Source organism: Protopterus annectens, chromosome 11.part0 (genome assembly GCF_019279795.1).
Source record: "Protopterus annectens isolate FY-2018-M chromosome 11.part0, PAN1.0, whole genome shotgun sequence".
Classification (NCBI taxonomy): Eukaryota; Metazoa; Chordata; order Ceratodontiformes; family Protopteridae; genus Protopterus; species Protopterus annectens.
In genome coordinates this window covers 611,024,965-611,042,215 of record NC_056745.1, presented here as the reverse complement: position 1 = coordinate 611,042,215, position 17,251 = coordinate 611,024,965, and the positions used below count along the sequence as shown (strand labels likewise).

General features: G+C 40.1%; 1 protein-coding gene across 5 annotated transcripts in view; it reads left to right on the top strand.

Moving 5' to 3' along the window:
- The window catches only part of NAV3 (neuron navigator 3), a 1,719,037-nt gene that overhangs the window by 1,344,371 nt on the left and 357,415 nt on the right, over window positions 1-17,251 (top strand). For all 5 annotated transcript variants that reach the window (XM_044088077.1, XM_044088075.1, XM_044088074.1 and 2 more), the window contains one exon: window positions 14,806-15,294. In XM_044088077.1, coding sequence (XP_043944012.1) covers window positions 14,806-15,294 — 489 coding nt within the window. The remainder of the gene's footprint in view (window positions 1-14,805; window positions 15,295-17,251) is intronic.

Here is a 17,251-nt window from a genome sequence, read left to right as displayed (position 1 = left end):
ATATCACCAGGAAGGATACCTACTTTGTAAGAGAGAGGGTGGCTGTTAATTAAGATCCAGTCTAATATACTTTCTTTGCAGCTGGGTTTATGGATTTTGGTGGGGGTAGTAATAGTTTGTGAGAAAACATAGAGGTTTATATGGGTTGTGGGTTCCCTAAACTTAAAGTGTTGTTTTACATTTAAGCATCTTAAAAGAAAACTTGGATCAGAACTTTTTGTAGCTTGAGACCCAGGGACTCGAGTGTCTTGTAGCTCATAAGAGCTGCTGCTCCTCTCAAACAAACTTATTATTTGAGTTCAAGCTAGGGAAGTGTGTCAGCCATGGGGAGGAAGTGAGAAGCCTGGGAGTGTAATTTAAATTTTTAAGCAGCAATCAGAGGGGGCGATTTAGGTTTAGGGAGTAGCTAGAAAGTTTCAGAGTAAAGGAGTGGGAGAGGAATTTAGGATTAAGAAACATGAGGGGAATTTTAGGTCTAGAAAGTAGCACTGGAGATTAGGTTTAGAAGAGGAAGCAGAGTTTTAGGTTTAGGGAGGGGGAGTGTTGTTTTACATTTAGGGAAAATCAATGAGTATGTTCAGTGAGGAGGAGTGAGCAACTGAGAACTTTAAGTTTAGGGAGCTTGAGTGAAGTTTTAGGATTATGCAATCATCAGAAACTTTAGGTTTAGAGAGTGGGAGGGAAGTTTAGAGTTAGATATAGGGAGCAAAGATTCAAATTATGGTTTAGGACCTCCTGCAGCTTTAGGTTTAGAGCTAAGGCTCTGGTAAATTTATATTGTTTCCTAGGATCAGGTAGTGGGAGGGCTGGGAAATTAAGCAGTATCAGCTTAGTGAAGGTTAAGGCACTTGCCACTTAGAGCAAGTGGCAGAAGTACTTTTCATAGATCTACTCATGTGCTTTTATTATAAATAAAAAAAATTCACATTTGCCAGATTAAGTATAGCTAACAAAAGATAAAACCCAAGTACTGAATTGCTAAAGATACAGTAAAAATCCAGAGATTGCATCTTTCCATCATATTCTGGCCACTTTTGGATGAAATGCAATCAAAGAAAATGGTGCGACACTCTTCACTGATGTCTGCAAAATAATTTGACTGAAACTGTGGACAGTTTAAAAAACATTATATAAAAATATCCTTAAAGCAGCTTTTTTCTTTTGTTTTTTATTTGGATATTTTCCTCCAGATTTTTGTTGAAGTGTAGGAGATCAGTAATTTCTGTTCTTGGCTGTACATTTGCTGTCATTTTAAATTCCAGTAATGATTTTGGATTCTTATTATCCTGAACTATGCAGTATTGTTGGTTCTGTTTAACTTTGTTTTCATAGCAAGGAGTGTACATTTGTACAGTATATAAAAAAGAAACTATAGCTATAGAAGTTTGCAGCCTGTGAAATACCTCATTATTATTGACTTGTCCAAGGAATTTCTGTTGCATATTATGTATTGCCCAATAATGAAATAGAAGTAATTCCCATAAAGTTTCTGGCTCCACTTGCATGTGGGATAGCTCTGCTTTAGTTTGACAAGTACTTGCTTAAAAGAAATGTACTTGCACAGAGATTCAGATTCATCCCTGACATGTGAGCTGGATACATTTCAATCATTACCCTAGCTTTAAGCTTACGGCAGTGTGTATTGTGAAAATTTTCAACTGCTATAAGGATGACCATGGATTGTATAAGGATGACCATGGATTGGGCAACTATTGAGTAGGACAGAAGAGCAGTGGTTAGCTCTGCTGCCTCACAGCACTTGATGACCTAGTTTAGTTCCCAGATGGGGTGCCCTCATTGTGGGGTTTGCACGCCGTCCATATGTGGTTTTGCTAATTAGCCTTTCTTTCCATGACTCAGAAACATGTAGGCAGGTGAACTGGCAATTTCAAAATTATCCTAGAGGTGTATAGGTGTATACATGCATGTATGTGTCTGTGCATGCATGTCTGTGCATTTGTGTATGACTGAAACTTGCAGTGGCCTTGCATCCTGTACAGAACTGTGTCCTGTAGTTCTGAATGAAGAAGCCATTGAAAACAGATGTTGTTGCAACCTTTGCTTGGCCTTCTTTTAAGCTGGATTTCTCTGACTCCAACTGATCATTGCTTAGAAACCAGAGTGCATGTAGCTATTATTGTTTATTTTGCTTGAATTATAAGTTACTTATTACATAGGCTACATACATGATGGGGAAAAAAAGCTATTTGCTCACATTGCTTTAACTGAAGTATTTCAGGTTTATTCTAAGCATTTAATTTATTTTATATTGGCCCTTTATGTGTTATATTAATGATGTTCTTCATGTTTCACTGTTGCAGTCATCACTTTTGGGTTATCTGCTTGCAGTAGCCCTCAGTCGGCCTGATTAACAAAGTCTTGTGTCCTACGTCGGTTGCTGTCCCTTCTTCCATTACGTCAGGTCGACAGGGGTATAAACATGCAACTGACGCAGTCTTTCTTGCCATGCTGTGCCCGAAGAAGAAGCAGTTTGCAAGTGCCGGTCGGCCAACTCCTGAAATTTTCATTTTCGAGTTTCAGAACCGAACTTTTCAACTAATGCTAAGTACCCCATTGGGGAAACTTTTTCTTGCTCCTTACCGATGTCAGTAAAAGTTAATAATTGCATTACTTGTGGAAAGCAAGTACCTCATTTTTCATTCATACTGTATTTCTTGCCTAGGCCCTGACTACGATGTACAGTGCTGTCGGTTTTCTGCTTTATTTAATCAACACACTATCAGTCGTCTGTATATTTTCGCCTCAAAATATTTCGGTTCTCGGTTTAATTATCCAGAAATGTTGTTGGTTAGCCACCTGACTATCGGGATTCCAAAAAACCGTAAGGATAAAGACAGAGACAGGCCGCCGAGGTCCAAAACTGCCGACGACACTTCTCCTAAGCCAGTTGCCAGTTAGCTGGTACTCAGTGAGGCACTTTCGCAGCCCCTAATACGAGCTAGTTCTGATTTGCAGGCCTCTACTGAGACCCATTCAGAGTCCGGTATGCCACGAGATGCTTCAACTATGGAACCTCTGGATGTCTCTACCTTGGATGGGTCCGGAGCCGCTGTGCAGGCACCGGTTTCTGAGGGTGTATTCAGGCCTACATTCTTGCATATTAAACCGACGCCTCCTCCTTCTTCTCTTAGGCCTAAATCTCGAACCATGCCTAAGAAAATGATGCCCAGGCTGCATGCTCAGGCCTCTATGCCTAAAAAACAAATGATAAGAATGGCTGAAGATCTTATAACTCTAATCAGGGGAAGCCAGCCTCCCTCTTCTAAGAGACCTAGGACTGAAGTTGTTTATGAATCTTCTGACCAGGATTCTGATTTTTCTGATTCTTCTGATGATCTGGATTTGTCCTTACCTACTTATGAGGATTCTGATGCAGAGGATTCTATTCCCTCTGCTTCCCTCCAGAGGATTTTTCTTTTGGTGAAACCTTACATACTCTAAGGGAGCATTTCCACTGGGAAAGCCAGGATTTTTCTGATTCAAAAAAGAGGCTTAGAGATTTCTTACTCCTGCCTCAGCATAGGCCTTTAGCTATTCCTCCTGTACTAGACATTGTTGATGATGCTTTTTCAGAATCTAGTTTGGCCCCTGATTCCTTGCCTCCTGCTCCCAGAAAACCTGACAGATATTACAGGGTTCCTGATTCACACGAGTTCCTTTTTAAAAATCCTGTTGCGGATCTAGAGACTATTTCACGGGGACCAAAGGGCATTAAGGCTTCTGTTGCTAAAAATCCTACCCCTTCTGATAGAGACTCCAGGGCATTGGATAGATGGGGTAAGAAGGTTTACACTTCTGCAACTTTGGCCATTATTGCTTTAAACTACCAGTTTCATATGTTAAAGTATCAGCAACATGTTATTGGATTGCTTAAACAGAAAATTATGTTGATTCCTGACTGTGCGGAAAATAAAGAATTAGAGGATTTAATGCATTCTGCTAAACAGGTTGAAAAACATACTTTGCAATGTGGATTTGATTCTTTAGAGGCCTCTTGCAGGGCTGCTGTTACTGGTTCTGTGCTCAGAAGGCATGCTTGGCTTAAGGAGCAATCTTTACCTGATCATGTTAAAGCTAAATTGTTGGATGCTCCCTTAAATCAGGACCACCTGTTTGGCAACAAGGCTGAGGAAGTTCTTAAAAATATGGAAGATAAAGCTAAATCTAAATCTATGCAAACTATTAAAGATTTCTTACTAGTTCAGCCTCCTAGATTTAGTTGGCACTGGTCCTCTAGGAATTGGTCCTTTCCAGCCTCTTCAAGGTCTTCTCAAGCCAAATCCAGACATAGCAGAAACCCCAGGTTTCAGTCCCAGGGGACACACAACACTAAGCAGTGGGGGGTTTCTGCACCCAAATCAAGGAGTAATAAGACCCCCCCCCTATGGAAAACAGTCTCAATGACTTTTCTAAAACTTCCAAGCACTTCCTAACTGAATGCTTCTTTAGGTGGGAAGATTGGTCTACAGGCCAAAAACTGGGAACTCATTACCCAGGACAAATGGGTTTTTCACTTCCACACCTTACCAACACCAAGCAGGTGGCCAGATCTACCCCCAAATCAGTGGGCAGAGGCCCAAAAACAAGTAGTCTCTCTCTTAAGCATGGGGGCTATTCAGTTGGTACCAGAAGAGGAAAAGAGACAAGGGTTCTATTCAAGACTTTTCCTGGTACCCAGAAAAGGCAATACATGGCATCCTATCCTGGACCTTTCTACTCTAAATACCTTTCTGGTGATTCCAAAATTCAAGATGCTGACTCTTCACCAGCTGCTTCCTATGCTAGGCATAGATGCATGGTTGGCAACACTAGACTTAAAAGAAGCATACCTGCACATCCCTATCAGGGAGTCTTGCAGAAAATACCTACGCTTCAAAGCAGGCTACATGCACTATCAGTTCTCTGCACTGCCCTTTAGCTTATCTACTGTGCCCAGGGTATTCACAAAGTGCCTAGCTCCAGTCATTGCATTCTGCAGGCAAAGAAATATTCAAAACAATTGTCTAATTCAGGCAGAAAGCCAGGACATACTTTTGAATCATCTGGCCTTTGTTCAAAGGGTACTGACTTGTCTGGGGTACACCATAAATGAAAAGAAATCACAACTAGTACCCTGTCAACAAATTATATTCCTGGGAGCAAGCTTGAATACAACTTCCCAGATGGCTTTCCTCATGCCAGAGAAACGGATTCATTTGACAACTTACTTCAAACAAGTGGCCACAAAAACCCAGTTATCTGCAAGGCAAATTCTGTAAGCCTTGGGGTTCATGGCCTCCTGCATTCTTCTAATTCCATATGCAAGGCTGCATATGAGGAAATTGCAATGGTATCTCAAAAGCCTATGGTGTCAACATTCACAGGATCTAGAAGCAATGATTCCTATCATACCTTGCCTATGTCTAGAGTTCCTTTGGTGGGCAGAGGCCTGCCACCAAAACAGGGGACTACCATTCACAGTACCCCCTGGTGCTCAAACCTTAACAACAGATGCATCAGACTATGCATGGGGGGGCTCACCTGGCAGGGAAGTGCATTCAGGGCAAATGGAACCCAAGTCAAATGCACCTGCATATCAATCAAAAAGAAATGTTAGCGGTACAGAATGCTCTGACAGCCTTCAAGGACCACATTCTTCCAGGACAATTAATGATAAAGACGGACAACACCACTGTTATGTGGTACATAAACAAGCAGGGGAGTACACATTCTTACCCCCTCTGCAGACTAGCCATGGCATTGTGGAAGACAGCCCTGAGCTATCAAGTACATTTACAAGCTCAATTCCTGCCAGGAAAGCTAAATACACTGGCAGACGAACTAAGCAGAAACCTCATTGACCCACACGAGTGGAAACTGGAACCAAGGATTTTCAACATGTTGACAAGCAAATGGGGGGAGCCCAGATATAGACCTGTTTGCCTCCCCTCAAAACTATCAGTTGGACAAATTCTGCACAAGGACTCCCCACAAACAAGCTTGGAAAGTGGATGCTCTGCCCTTCAGCTGGAAAAACCTATCAGTTTATGCCTTTCCTCCTCTGCCTCTGCTCTCCAAAGTACTACTAAAGATCAAACAAGACAAACCAAGGATGATTTTGATTGCACCAGACTGGCCATGACAACACTGGTACACCCTCTTGCACAGTGTGTCACTGTGGGGCCAATGGCACCTGCCTCAGACTCCTACTCTATTGTCTCAGCAGGAGAACCAAATTCTGCATCCTCAACTTCAAACACTGAATCTAGCAGCCTGGCTAATTACATAATATTCTTTACCATCCCTCAGTAAACCAATGATGGATATCATTTTAGAGGCAAGGAGGCCTGGTACCAGAAAGTCTTACGCTGAAAAATGGAAAAGATTCTGTGCCTGGAACTGATCTCAAGGGATGAGCACAACAGTGCCCAATTTACCTCAGATTTTACAATACTTAGCTGAGATGCTTCATAAGGGCTTGTCTTTCTCCTCCATCAAAATTCACTCCTCAGCCATCTCAGCTCATTATAACACAGAACCACCCCTCTTCTCTCATCCACTGCTTAAGCTTTTCCTCAGAGGGGCCAAAAATCTACGACCACCCAGCCTGGGACCTCAACTTTGTATTGGAAAAGCTCACCCTTCCTCCTTTCGAGCCAGCTGCCACTGCGGACTTAAAATTCTTTTCTTGGAAAACAGCATTCCTTTTAGCAATCACTTCAGCGCGAAGGGTATCTGAATTACAGGCCCTCATGGCAGTGGAGCCTTTCATCATCTTTCATGCGGACAGGGTATCCCTCAGGACCAATCCCTCCTTCATGCCCAAGGAGGTATCCAGTGTGGCCCTTAATCAGTCCATACATTTGCCAACCTTATTTCCTAATCCACAGAACAAAGGGGAATGGATTCTGCACTCCTTAGACGTGCACAGACAACTCAGATTCTACTTGGATAGAACTAAACCTCAAAGGAAATCTGATCAACTGCTGGTGGCATTTGCTGCAGGGGCAGAGGGGAAGGCTATTTCAAAGCAAACCATTTCCAAATGGATAGGTCATTGCATTCATTTTTGCTACAAACACCATGGAAAACCTATCCCACAGGGGATCAGACCCCACTCTACCAGAGCTGCATCTACCTCTACAGCCTTTCTCAGAGGCGTCCGTACCAGGGACATCTTAGAAGCTGCTACCTGGAGTTCTGTGCATGCTTTCACCAAGCATTACCATCTGCCAATTTTCTCTAAATCCAGAGCTGGCTTTGCCACTGCAGTCTTGCAGGGTCTTTTAGCTGGTCCTAATTCTATTTAAATTCCTCCTTCCATCCTTAGCTTTGGGAATCTATCCAAAAGTGATGACTGCAACAGTGAAACATGAAGAACATAGTACAGCTGTGTACACTTACCATAAATATAGATGTTCGAGTGTATTCACTGTTGCAGTCCTGGTTACCCTCCCTCCAGCCCCCTTCCTTTTCTTTTTTGGATATACCTCTACTTTCCTTTACTATCTTCAAAAGCTTTTTGGTGTATTTGCTTTTTTGTTGGAGGTATAACCTTGTATATTTATAGATTTAATTGCTTCCTATTAAGGGGGCACCTGACATCTGGGGCAAGAAAAACTGATGTAATGGCATCGGCTGCATGTTTTATACCCCTGATGACCTGACGTCATGGAAGAAGGGACAGCAACCGATGCAGGACCCAAGACTTTGTTAATCAGGCCGACTGAGGGCTAGTGCAAGCAGATAACCCAAAAGTGATGACTGCAACAGTGAATACACTTGAACATCTACATTTATGGTAAGTGTACACAACTCTACTTTTTCAGTACTACTATTTTGGTTAGTTTAATAAAGGTTAAACATTTTAAATTTCATATCATTTTTGATCAGTATAATCTTTTTTTAAATCAGTGGTAATATTTTATATTGTATTAATCAATGTAAAATCCTCACTTGTCCCCTCTTTTGAGTGTTCATGTTTGCACTGTGTATTTTTATTCGGTTTACAATCAAAATCCCTAAAGCAGATTCTCTGTAGATGGGATATTGGATGGCAGATGCTGTGTTGCCAACCATTACATGCTTGTTAGTTCATATCAGTGAATGCCACTGTTCATTCGCTGATATGAAATAGATCTAATGACTAGAGATCATGGTACAGTGCAGACTGGGGCATTCACCCCTTTCCTCACTGTAGTGTGATCTAGGATTTGGAATATATAGTTATCAGGGATGTGGGGGTGCAGGGGGGCTTGCCTCCTGCAAAAACATGATGTTAAGTGTACTTACCTGAGCTCCTATACGGACATCACATTCGATATTCGGCAAAAATGTTGAATCTGTTGAATTCGTTCAACAGATTTGAAATTTCACCTAAGTTATATTTTGTGATTCGGCATTACTGTTTGAGGTTCCGAATGGATTTTGTTTAAAATTTCAAGATTTTGATAGTAAACCTTTTCATTCAACTGTTGCATTTCTTTGTTCTTGATTTGCAGCATATTCATTTTGCTTTATAAATCAAACTGTTTTTCATATAGCTTTAAATAAAGATAATAGACAGGTTGCTTTAAAGGTCACTTTAGAGGTTATTTACTTTACATTGCTCTCTTTAGGGAGTTGCAGCTTGTTGAAAAAAATAGACTGTAGGTGATCAGATTAAGTACGCTGAAGTGTAATGAATATTTAATTTCTCAGTATACCTTTAATGTGTGTTTGAGTTATATGAAGAATAAATTGAATCATACCTTGACAGCTTTATAAGACACTACTGCAGTGGATTTATAGTTATTATGAAGGGCATGGTAAGTTATATATGCCCTATGGGAGGTGTTATTACTGTGTTTATGATATCACTGTTACATATCTCATAAATAAATCATGATTTTTTTGCAATGGTGTGTATTTCTTCATAGATGGAGCTGTGAATTAGTAGAATGAAATATATTACATATTCCCTAAATGCTCTTTTCCAGGTGTGATGATTAAAGACAATTAATAATTGCTGAAACTCATGGCTTGAAGTTGTATATTGCATCTTCTGTGTACAGGGAAGATACATTTGGATAGAGCAACTTTCTGATGACTCTGGTGAAAGATGCCCTTCTTTCAAGATCTGTATTACGGCCATACTAGGTAGTTGGGTTGTTTTTTTCCTTTTTTGGCAGTGGCTTAACCTATATTGAATAGGAATTACAGAATCTCCTTATAAGTATTTTCCATAAGTTACTACAAGCCGTTGAATCACAGTTGTCTGTGCAGAGACACCCTAGAACTATTGTGAATGAAGCAGTCTAGTTTTTTTACCTTCTTAGAAATCTGGTTGTCATGCAGAAGCAGATACCTACAGTACTAGTTTCCCAATGAGGGTGACTCATCTCGCCACCATCCCTGCACTTTTTACCATCTTTTCTGAGAAACCCCAATATTTTTCAAAAAGTGATTAGCGGTGTTAAATCGCATTGTCAAATTCATGCACGGTATGCAGGTCAGGAAAGTCCAAACACTTTTGATTTAATGGCTTGTACTTCAAGCGACTGACTAAATCTAATGTTGCTATGGCTTATTTGTTTGTTTGATTGCTTGCTTGTTTGCCAAACAGATGGGTGGACTGCTCTTGAGGAATCTTTTCACCCAACCTAGGTCAGAGGCACAAATGCAAGTATTGAAAAGAGAAATTCTGATTCAGTATACAACGTAATTAAGTACTTAATTGATGATGTCTGTGAAAAGACATAGTCAGTATACAGTGAACTTTAAGTATACATGATAGAACTGCACATATTTGAAATTAAGCATAATATAAGCCAAATTATAATGAGCACAGATCGTAGACTAAAAATGATGTTAGTAACAACTGTAAATTTAAAGAACGTGTTTCAGGCTGGTGATTCATAACAAACAGCATGTGAGTTGCAATCTATTTGACAATAAACAGAAGAGGCAATAATTGTAATTAATGCTTAGCAATATTTCTGAGGGGCACATAGAGCACCCATTTTCTCTGTAGCATTGGCATTTAGGTTACTGTGAAGATTATATGAGGTATATATCTCAATGTAACCATTTTGAATTCAGAGACAGCCCTCCCATGGTGCTTTACCATGAAGACAAGGTTGTTTCCCCAACCGTACTAAATGAGAATGTGGCATTCTGGGGAAAGGCATATGCTAATTAGCCATGTGGTCTCCCCCAGAAATGCCCACAATAAGGCATCTAAGCAGCTGATTGAGCCGCTAATGGATGCTTGTATTAATGATCATGGCCATATTCTTGTGTTCACCCATCCTGGTAGTGGAATGCCATGGAGTTCAACTGACAGGTACTATTTGGGGTGAAGGGGTGTATTTGCGTGGCTGTTTGTGTGTGTGTGTGTGTGTGTGTGTGTGTGTGTGTGTGTGTGTGTGTGTGTGTGTTTGTGTGTAAGAATGTGTAGCTGTGTGTGAGGTGGTGGGGGTTGTCATTCCTACATACTCTCCTAGAACTAATGAGAAAATTATGCAACATTGTTGGAGGGAGCACTAGATAAGCCGCGGTGGTGCAGCAGCAGTGTTGTTGCCTCACAGCAAGAAGTTCTCCCATTCGACTCTTGGCGGGAGTGCCTTCTGTATGGAGTCTGCATGTCCTCCCCGTGGTCGAGTGGCATTCGAAAGACATGCGTAGAATGGGCGTGCCTTCCTTGAAGGTTGGGTGTCGAGCTGGCACCTCAGCACCCGTAGAAAATCTACTGCCAATCATTAGCGGACCGGAGTTCTGCTGTGGCAACCCCTAACTGGGGAAAGCCAAAAGAAGAAAAAAGTTGGAGGGAGAACTAGATACCTGGGATAACTATTAATTTCATGCCTTAACAGCACTTGAAAACATGTGGGTTAGGAGGAAAACTAGACACCAGGGATAACTCTTAACAACATTCCTTAAAGGCACTTAATTAATTAAAAAAAAAAAAAAAAAGACTACATGAGTCAAGGCCCCACTATGCACCAAGGATATTCTAAATGTTGTGGGGGGGCTGTTGAACCCTGCACCCTTTACACAGAAATATTACCTCACTACACTAATTAATCTATTAGTATAGTTAGGTATTTTTGCATAATAATTAGCATGAAGCTGTAATGTCTGGCATGATTCAATGCTTGCATCAGTCCATTAGTCATAAAGGGCAGTGAGGGAAGGCTTCATTGCAGTGGTGGGATGAACACTAAACAACACTGGAATATTATTTAAACTGTTACCTGGACTCACTTAAAAAGTTCATAGAGCAAAAGCTCTGGCATCAATATGCAGTCCCTGAACACTAAGACTGCAACTTTTATGTCTGCCATAACTGACTAAGGATATGTGATTTATAAGGGCAGGGAAAAATATATAATAAGAGACATCAGGGACGTTCAAAAACTAGGGGATAGGTAAGCGGTATGTGGTATATATACGCGTGTGTGTGTGTGTGTGTGTGTGTGTGTGTGTGTGTGTGTGTGTGTGTGTGTGTGTGTGTGCATGCGTGAGTGAAGGAAGGGGAGTGCCTGTGCCAACACGATGCATGGGCCACTAGTGATAACTACCACAAGAAAGTGGCGATTAGCACTAGTGATAGTCAACAATGATTCAGAGACGTGTGAATTAGCTGACAATGGAGTCTTTCATCCTTGTGACTAACATCTGTCAGAATCGCAAATTTCAGTAATGTGGAAACAGCCCCTTTTTACCACTGCTCTTACTGCCAGTGCTGGAATTGTTTCTGAATGCTTGAATTCATGTAGTTGATCATGCAGCAGCCTTCTGAGTTATTCCTCCGGGTACTCCGGTTTCCTCCCACATTCCAAAAGACATGTGTCTGAAGCATTTCTCCCCAGGCCTCCGCTGAAAATAGACTTTGTCCTAGTATGACTTTTCCGGTCAACAAATGTTAAATAAACAAATAAAATAAATACATTTTTCATTTCTGGTAAACTGATAAAATTGTCTTCAGGTAAATAATGGATTAATCAGGAACACACTGAGTACAATAGTGAACTGTTACAAAGTGGCTCATACAAACTGGAAGAGAGTTAGAGAGAGAAAGAAGCATATGTTATTGGATGAAACAGTTGGTATTTGTGTTTACACAGCTGAGCTTGTTAAAGTGGTAACTAAGATCGGTACTTACATATTATCGCAACCACATTTGTAAAACTGATAATACATAAGTAGCAAGTATTCATATGGTGTTCACTTGATGACACAGATATTTTAAGTCATTGCGTCAGTTTTAAAGTGTATAAGTAATTCTAATGTAGCCGGATTTTTTTAGGCTGTTGTCCTCCCATTATTTTAGGTTTTCGTAACATGTCTTGCTCTTGTGGTGCCTTGTTGACAGGAATGTCTGTCATTGTTAGTTCTTTGCCAAGGCTTGCCTTCAGTTAGGACAGAAAGGTTAATGTGAAAGGTGGAAGTGGTAATGTCCGTTTTGATTTTGTTACATGTACTAATCATATTTCCGCACTCCGAAATTAAATGGGCCGCTGTACATAACTGGTGCTTTGCTGTAGTGTACCTACTTCCCACTGCTATTGCACCTATACACGCCTGTCAACTGTCCAGATTTGTGCACAATGTCCAACTTGTTGACCCATGTTTATGGTCTGTCCCTTATAACAATGTGTCACTGTCTATCAAGTCAGCAGGATGATGTGAGGATGGAAGTCAGTGAGTATTGATATTCATAGGCCGTATGTGTAGCAGCAGGTTACTTTTACTTCTCAGTACATGTCATCGGTAAAGGACGCTACCCAGGAATACGAATTTACCCATTACTCCTGTTCCTGTAGCAAAACCAAAGTGATAAATACTATTTGAACTATAAACACTCCTTTTTAATTTCAGAAGCACTTGCTCTGCAATGACATTATGAATTAAACCACATTAGAAATGTGGTTGCGATAATACGCAAGTACCCTAAGAGCTTGACGTACTTGGGTGCAGTTACTTCATAAATAGTGTCAACAAGCCATCATTTTTTGGTCATAGGATCTGTGATGCTGTCTGGGCACCCAGTTCATTTCCACTGCTAATTGCCCCCTTCATTCTTCAACTTGCACCTTGCTTTAAGTATGAAGGTCATACCTATGGGGTGGGGTTGTCCCACAACATGTTGTTAATGGTCCTATGTGCTAGATGGCAAGGTCAGAAGTAAGGCTGAGCAGATGTTACTCCCATAAGAGATGCAAAAAAATATATCTAGCAGGCCTGTGTCTCAGTTCAGACTGTTGCAGATACCTAACATGTGCTCATAGAACTGTGCATACTCTCTTATTCCACCCCCCATATTGCTACTGCACTTTATAGATTTCAAGATTCCAAAGAGCTACACTGCATAGCATAACATTCCTTCACTTGAGTAAGGTTTCCTTAAAATACCACAAGACTATCTTATTGAGTTTCGTACACTGAATGAACAAAGGTCAGGATGTTATACAAGTCGCCAAACTAGTCAGAGTAGTGCACCATTTAGTTTTCATTCATCTGAAGTTAGTGTCTTGTCTAAGTTTTAATGATGCAGAATGCTATACCATATGTGTTTACTAATTCATGTAACACAACTTCACTAACTGTGTGTCAGAGATTTGCATAACCTGCTTTTGTCCACACAGATTAATCAAGCATAATCTGCTACAGTGGCAGGTGTTCTCTTCATAGACAGGGGTGCAGGAGTAAAACATGCAAACTGAAAATAATATCAGGCTACTCCCTCTGCCAGGGTCCATGCTGTATCTAGAACCTTCTGATCATCTTTTATATCTAAGTTGCAACTTGGCATCTTTTCTTATAAGCTTCTTGGCGATGTTGTAGAACAGCACCTCCCCAGGTGCACAGTAGCAAGTTCTGCCTAAATACCACCCAACACCCCCTGACGTGTTCAAATAAGGAATGCTAAAGAAAAGCAATATAACTCCAAATATTTTTTTCTTCATTTTTCCAAGGGGGGTTACTACTCCCCACACCCCTCGCTAATTAAATATACCAACTCCGAGATCGCACTACATTCTGAAAAAGGGTAAATTTCCCGTCGGCCCTGTACCACAGCCAAGTGTCACTGTCACATGTGCATAGCAGTCAATCACGCATAATTTGCATATGACTTCAAAGCCATTTGGCATGTCAATCACACAAGGCATGCCCACTGCGCAGACTAGCCAGGGAGGTACTGTTCTACAACAATGTTGGCTTCTTACAGTTAGTCTTCAAATGACAAAGCTGGACGGTAACTTTAATAATAACATAAACGGTAAACTGTTTAGTATTTTATTCAAGATTCCTGACAATATATTCCCCAGCAGTTCTTGCAAAGCCTGTTTAAATGCATATATGTGGCATAGCAAAGTGATGGTTCTTTCCCATAAATCCCCATTTTAGTTTATGTGGAAAATTTTTATCTGATAGTTAAATCGAATGGAAAATTATCTGTACAGACTGTGTCAAGTAGCTTGTTAAGGCCAACAGATGAAAAGTGTAGCGTGCCAACGTTGCCAGTATTTGTCATGACACACTTGTTTATGCAGAATGGCTATCAGATCCTGCTTAGGTCTCATAGCACAATAGAAGAGGTCTAGTTCCATAAGACAGAATTTTCCTCATTATGGTATTGAAGTGTTACATTCATGAAGACAGTTTAGTCTGAATAGTAGCTTAAGGTTTGCTTCTGTTAGTGACTGATTTCTTCATGTCAAAGCATATACATCATTTAGATATGAACTTTGTAATACCCGAAAACTCTATTTTTCTGTCCATGCAAAATGCTCACACTTTTTTTTTTAATTATTTTAATAGGTTGTTTGGTTCCAAGGCTGGCAGCAAGCCAAATCCTGCATCGAGCCCTGAAGCAGGGAAAAACGCACCTGTAATATCTAGCTCTGGTTCTTCGCTGGTTCGACTTGGCAGTCTGGAATCTCCATCTTCGGGGACAGGTAGCATAGGAAGTGCAGGAGGACAGAGTGGTGGCAGCAGTCCTCTCTTTGGGAAACCTACTGACTTGTCAATGGATGTAATAAGTTTAAGCCAATCTCTAGCCTCCAGCCCTGCATCTGTTCACTCTCTTACCTCAGGCGGACTACAGTGGGCCACAAATCTCAGCAGTTCCTCTGCTGGGAGCAAGGACACACTAAGTCATCCGTCCATAAACAGTCTTCATACCAGTTCAGAGTCAATTGACCTGTCTCTCAGCCACCATAGTTCCATGTCAGGATTGACCACAGCCCCGCAGGACATGCAGAGCATGTTAATGCGGACAGGAAGTGTGAGATCCACACTTTCAGAAAGGTAAGCAGCCATAATATAAATTGTGTTTTGAATTCTAAACCCACTCTTTAATTTTGCATATGTTTAATTATGATAACATTAGTCGATGCTTACTGAATTTAGTACAAACAGTTTCATTTATAATAGTTTAAACAATGAAGAAAATGCATTCTTTATCTTTGATAAGTACTGTGTAACCTAAGCCTGTTTATTATAACAATCTGGAGTATGTTTTTCTTCTTATTTAAAGCATAAATGGTTGCTAATACAGAACAAATGATAATGTTCAAACTGGTTCCAGGAATAAAAATATTAAAACATATTTGGGTAGAATAAACTATCATTTGATATACATTTTCTAAAAACAAAGATGCCTCATATTCCAAATCACTAGAGGCAAAAAAATGAAAGGAGAGATGCTGTTTAACAACTGGATCAGATCATTTTTTGTTTTCCTTTAAGTGGTTCCTGCCAGTGGTTTCTTGGATCAGATCATTAGCTCCTTAGTAAAGTTTTGAATGGCATAGACTTGGGATATATAATGCTACATCTATAAAATAAAATTCTAGTTTAATTAAATAGTTTAGGGCACACAGTAACAGAATGAGTTTTAGACATAGTTCTGAAAAATTATATTTCATACCATCAAACAAAATATATTCATGTGCTCATTTTAAGTAAAAAATTTCCCCAAACCAAATGTATTATTAGATATACTTTTCTTTCAAGCATCTAGAGATTGCTCTTAATGAACTCAAAACCAGACAGAACTTCTGGCTAAAATTCAAATAAGATTTCCATTTTTCTGTTACTTTGGTGTACTCCATAATGAGTATAGACTGTAACTGAACTACAATTTTCCTTTTAAGGGCAGCTTTATAGATTGTGTCCAACACCTTACAATGTAAATACTACAGAGATCCTTTAGTGAAATTAAACAGCAGGTTTCCTTTAATGTCATGCTACTAATAAAACTAAGATGGATTTTTTCTTTCTTTCCCAGAATTTCAAATAAAACAGTTTATGTGCTGAAGCCATGGCAAACATGAAGAATATCTGTTATGCATGTTGTTAAATATTTTATGCAATCTGTTTAGTTCCATTACTCATTGAGTTTGTCATTGTGATGAGCAAGTGGTTGTCAAACCACAGTTAACAGATTGGTAAAACAGTACAGGAAATAAATTTAAAAAATCACAAACTTATAGTATTAATTAAGTATCTCGGTATACTGTATTGAGTATAAACTCTATAAAGGATTGGCTCTTACAGACACAAGTTCTGTTGTACATCACCATCCATATGTTTTCATGACCCCCACCAGTCTGGTCCCACATGTTGTTGTTACAGATAACTTACAGTGATGTGACGAGTTACCTGAAATCATGGATAGAACACACAATTCATAGGTTCACAGATAATTACTACTTTAACAATCGCAGCAGACTTTTTTAAGTCTAGCCACAGTTCTCAAAGGTGAGAATCAAGCTCTGTACCTTGCGTCTGTAAGGTAAACTCCTTAATCAATTTGCCAGCCCCCAACCCATAATAATAATACCCATTTGTTAACCAGGTAGGCCCAATGTATACACAGTTCCTTTCCAGGGCTAACTCGGGAACAATGTCTGTTTAAGTGACTTGCTCAAGACAACACAGTAGTATAATGAGGCCTGAGGTAATCAAACTCACCTCAGGAACTACAGCTCACAGCCTTAATATTCTGCACCAACTGGCAGATTTATTTTTTAATAATAACCCTATTTGTTAACCAAATAGGCTCACTGGACATACAGTCCATTTTCAGGAGGGACCTGTGAGCAATGTCTAGTTAAGTGACTTGCTCAAGCTCACACAAGAGGCAAATAAGGGTTGAGTATCAAACCCTATACCATGAGAACTAGAACTTGCAACCTTAACCACTGTGCCAACTGCCAGCCAAAGCTGATATCAAGGTAGGAAGTGGGTAATAATTTATATG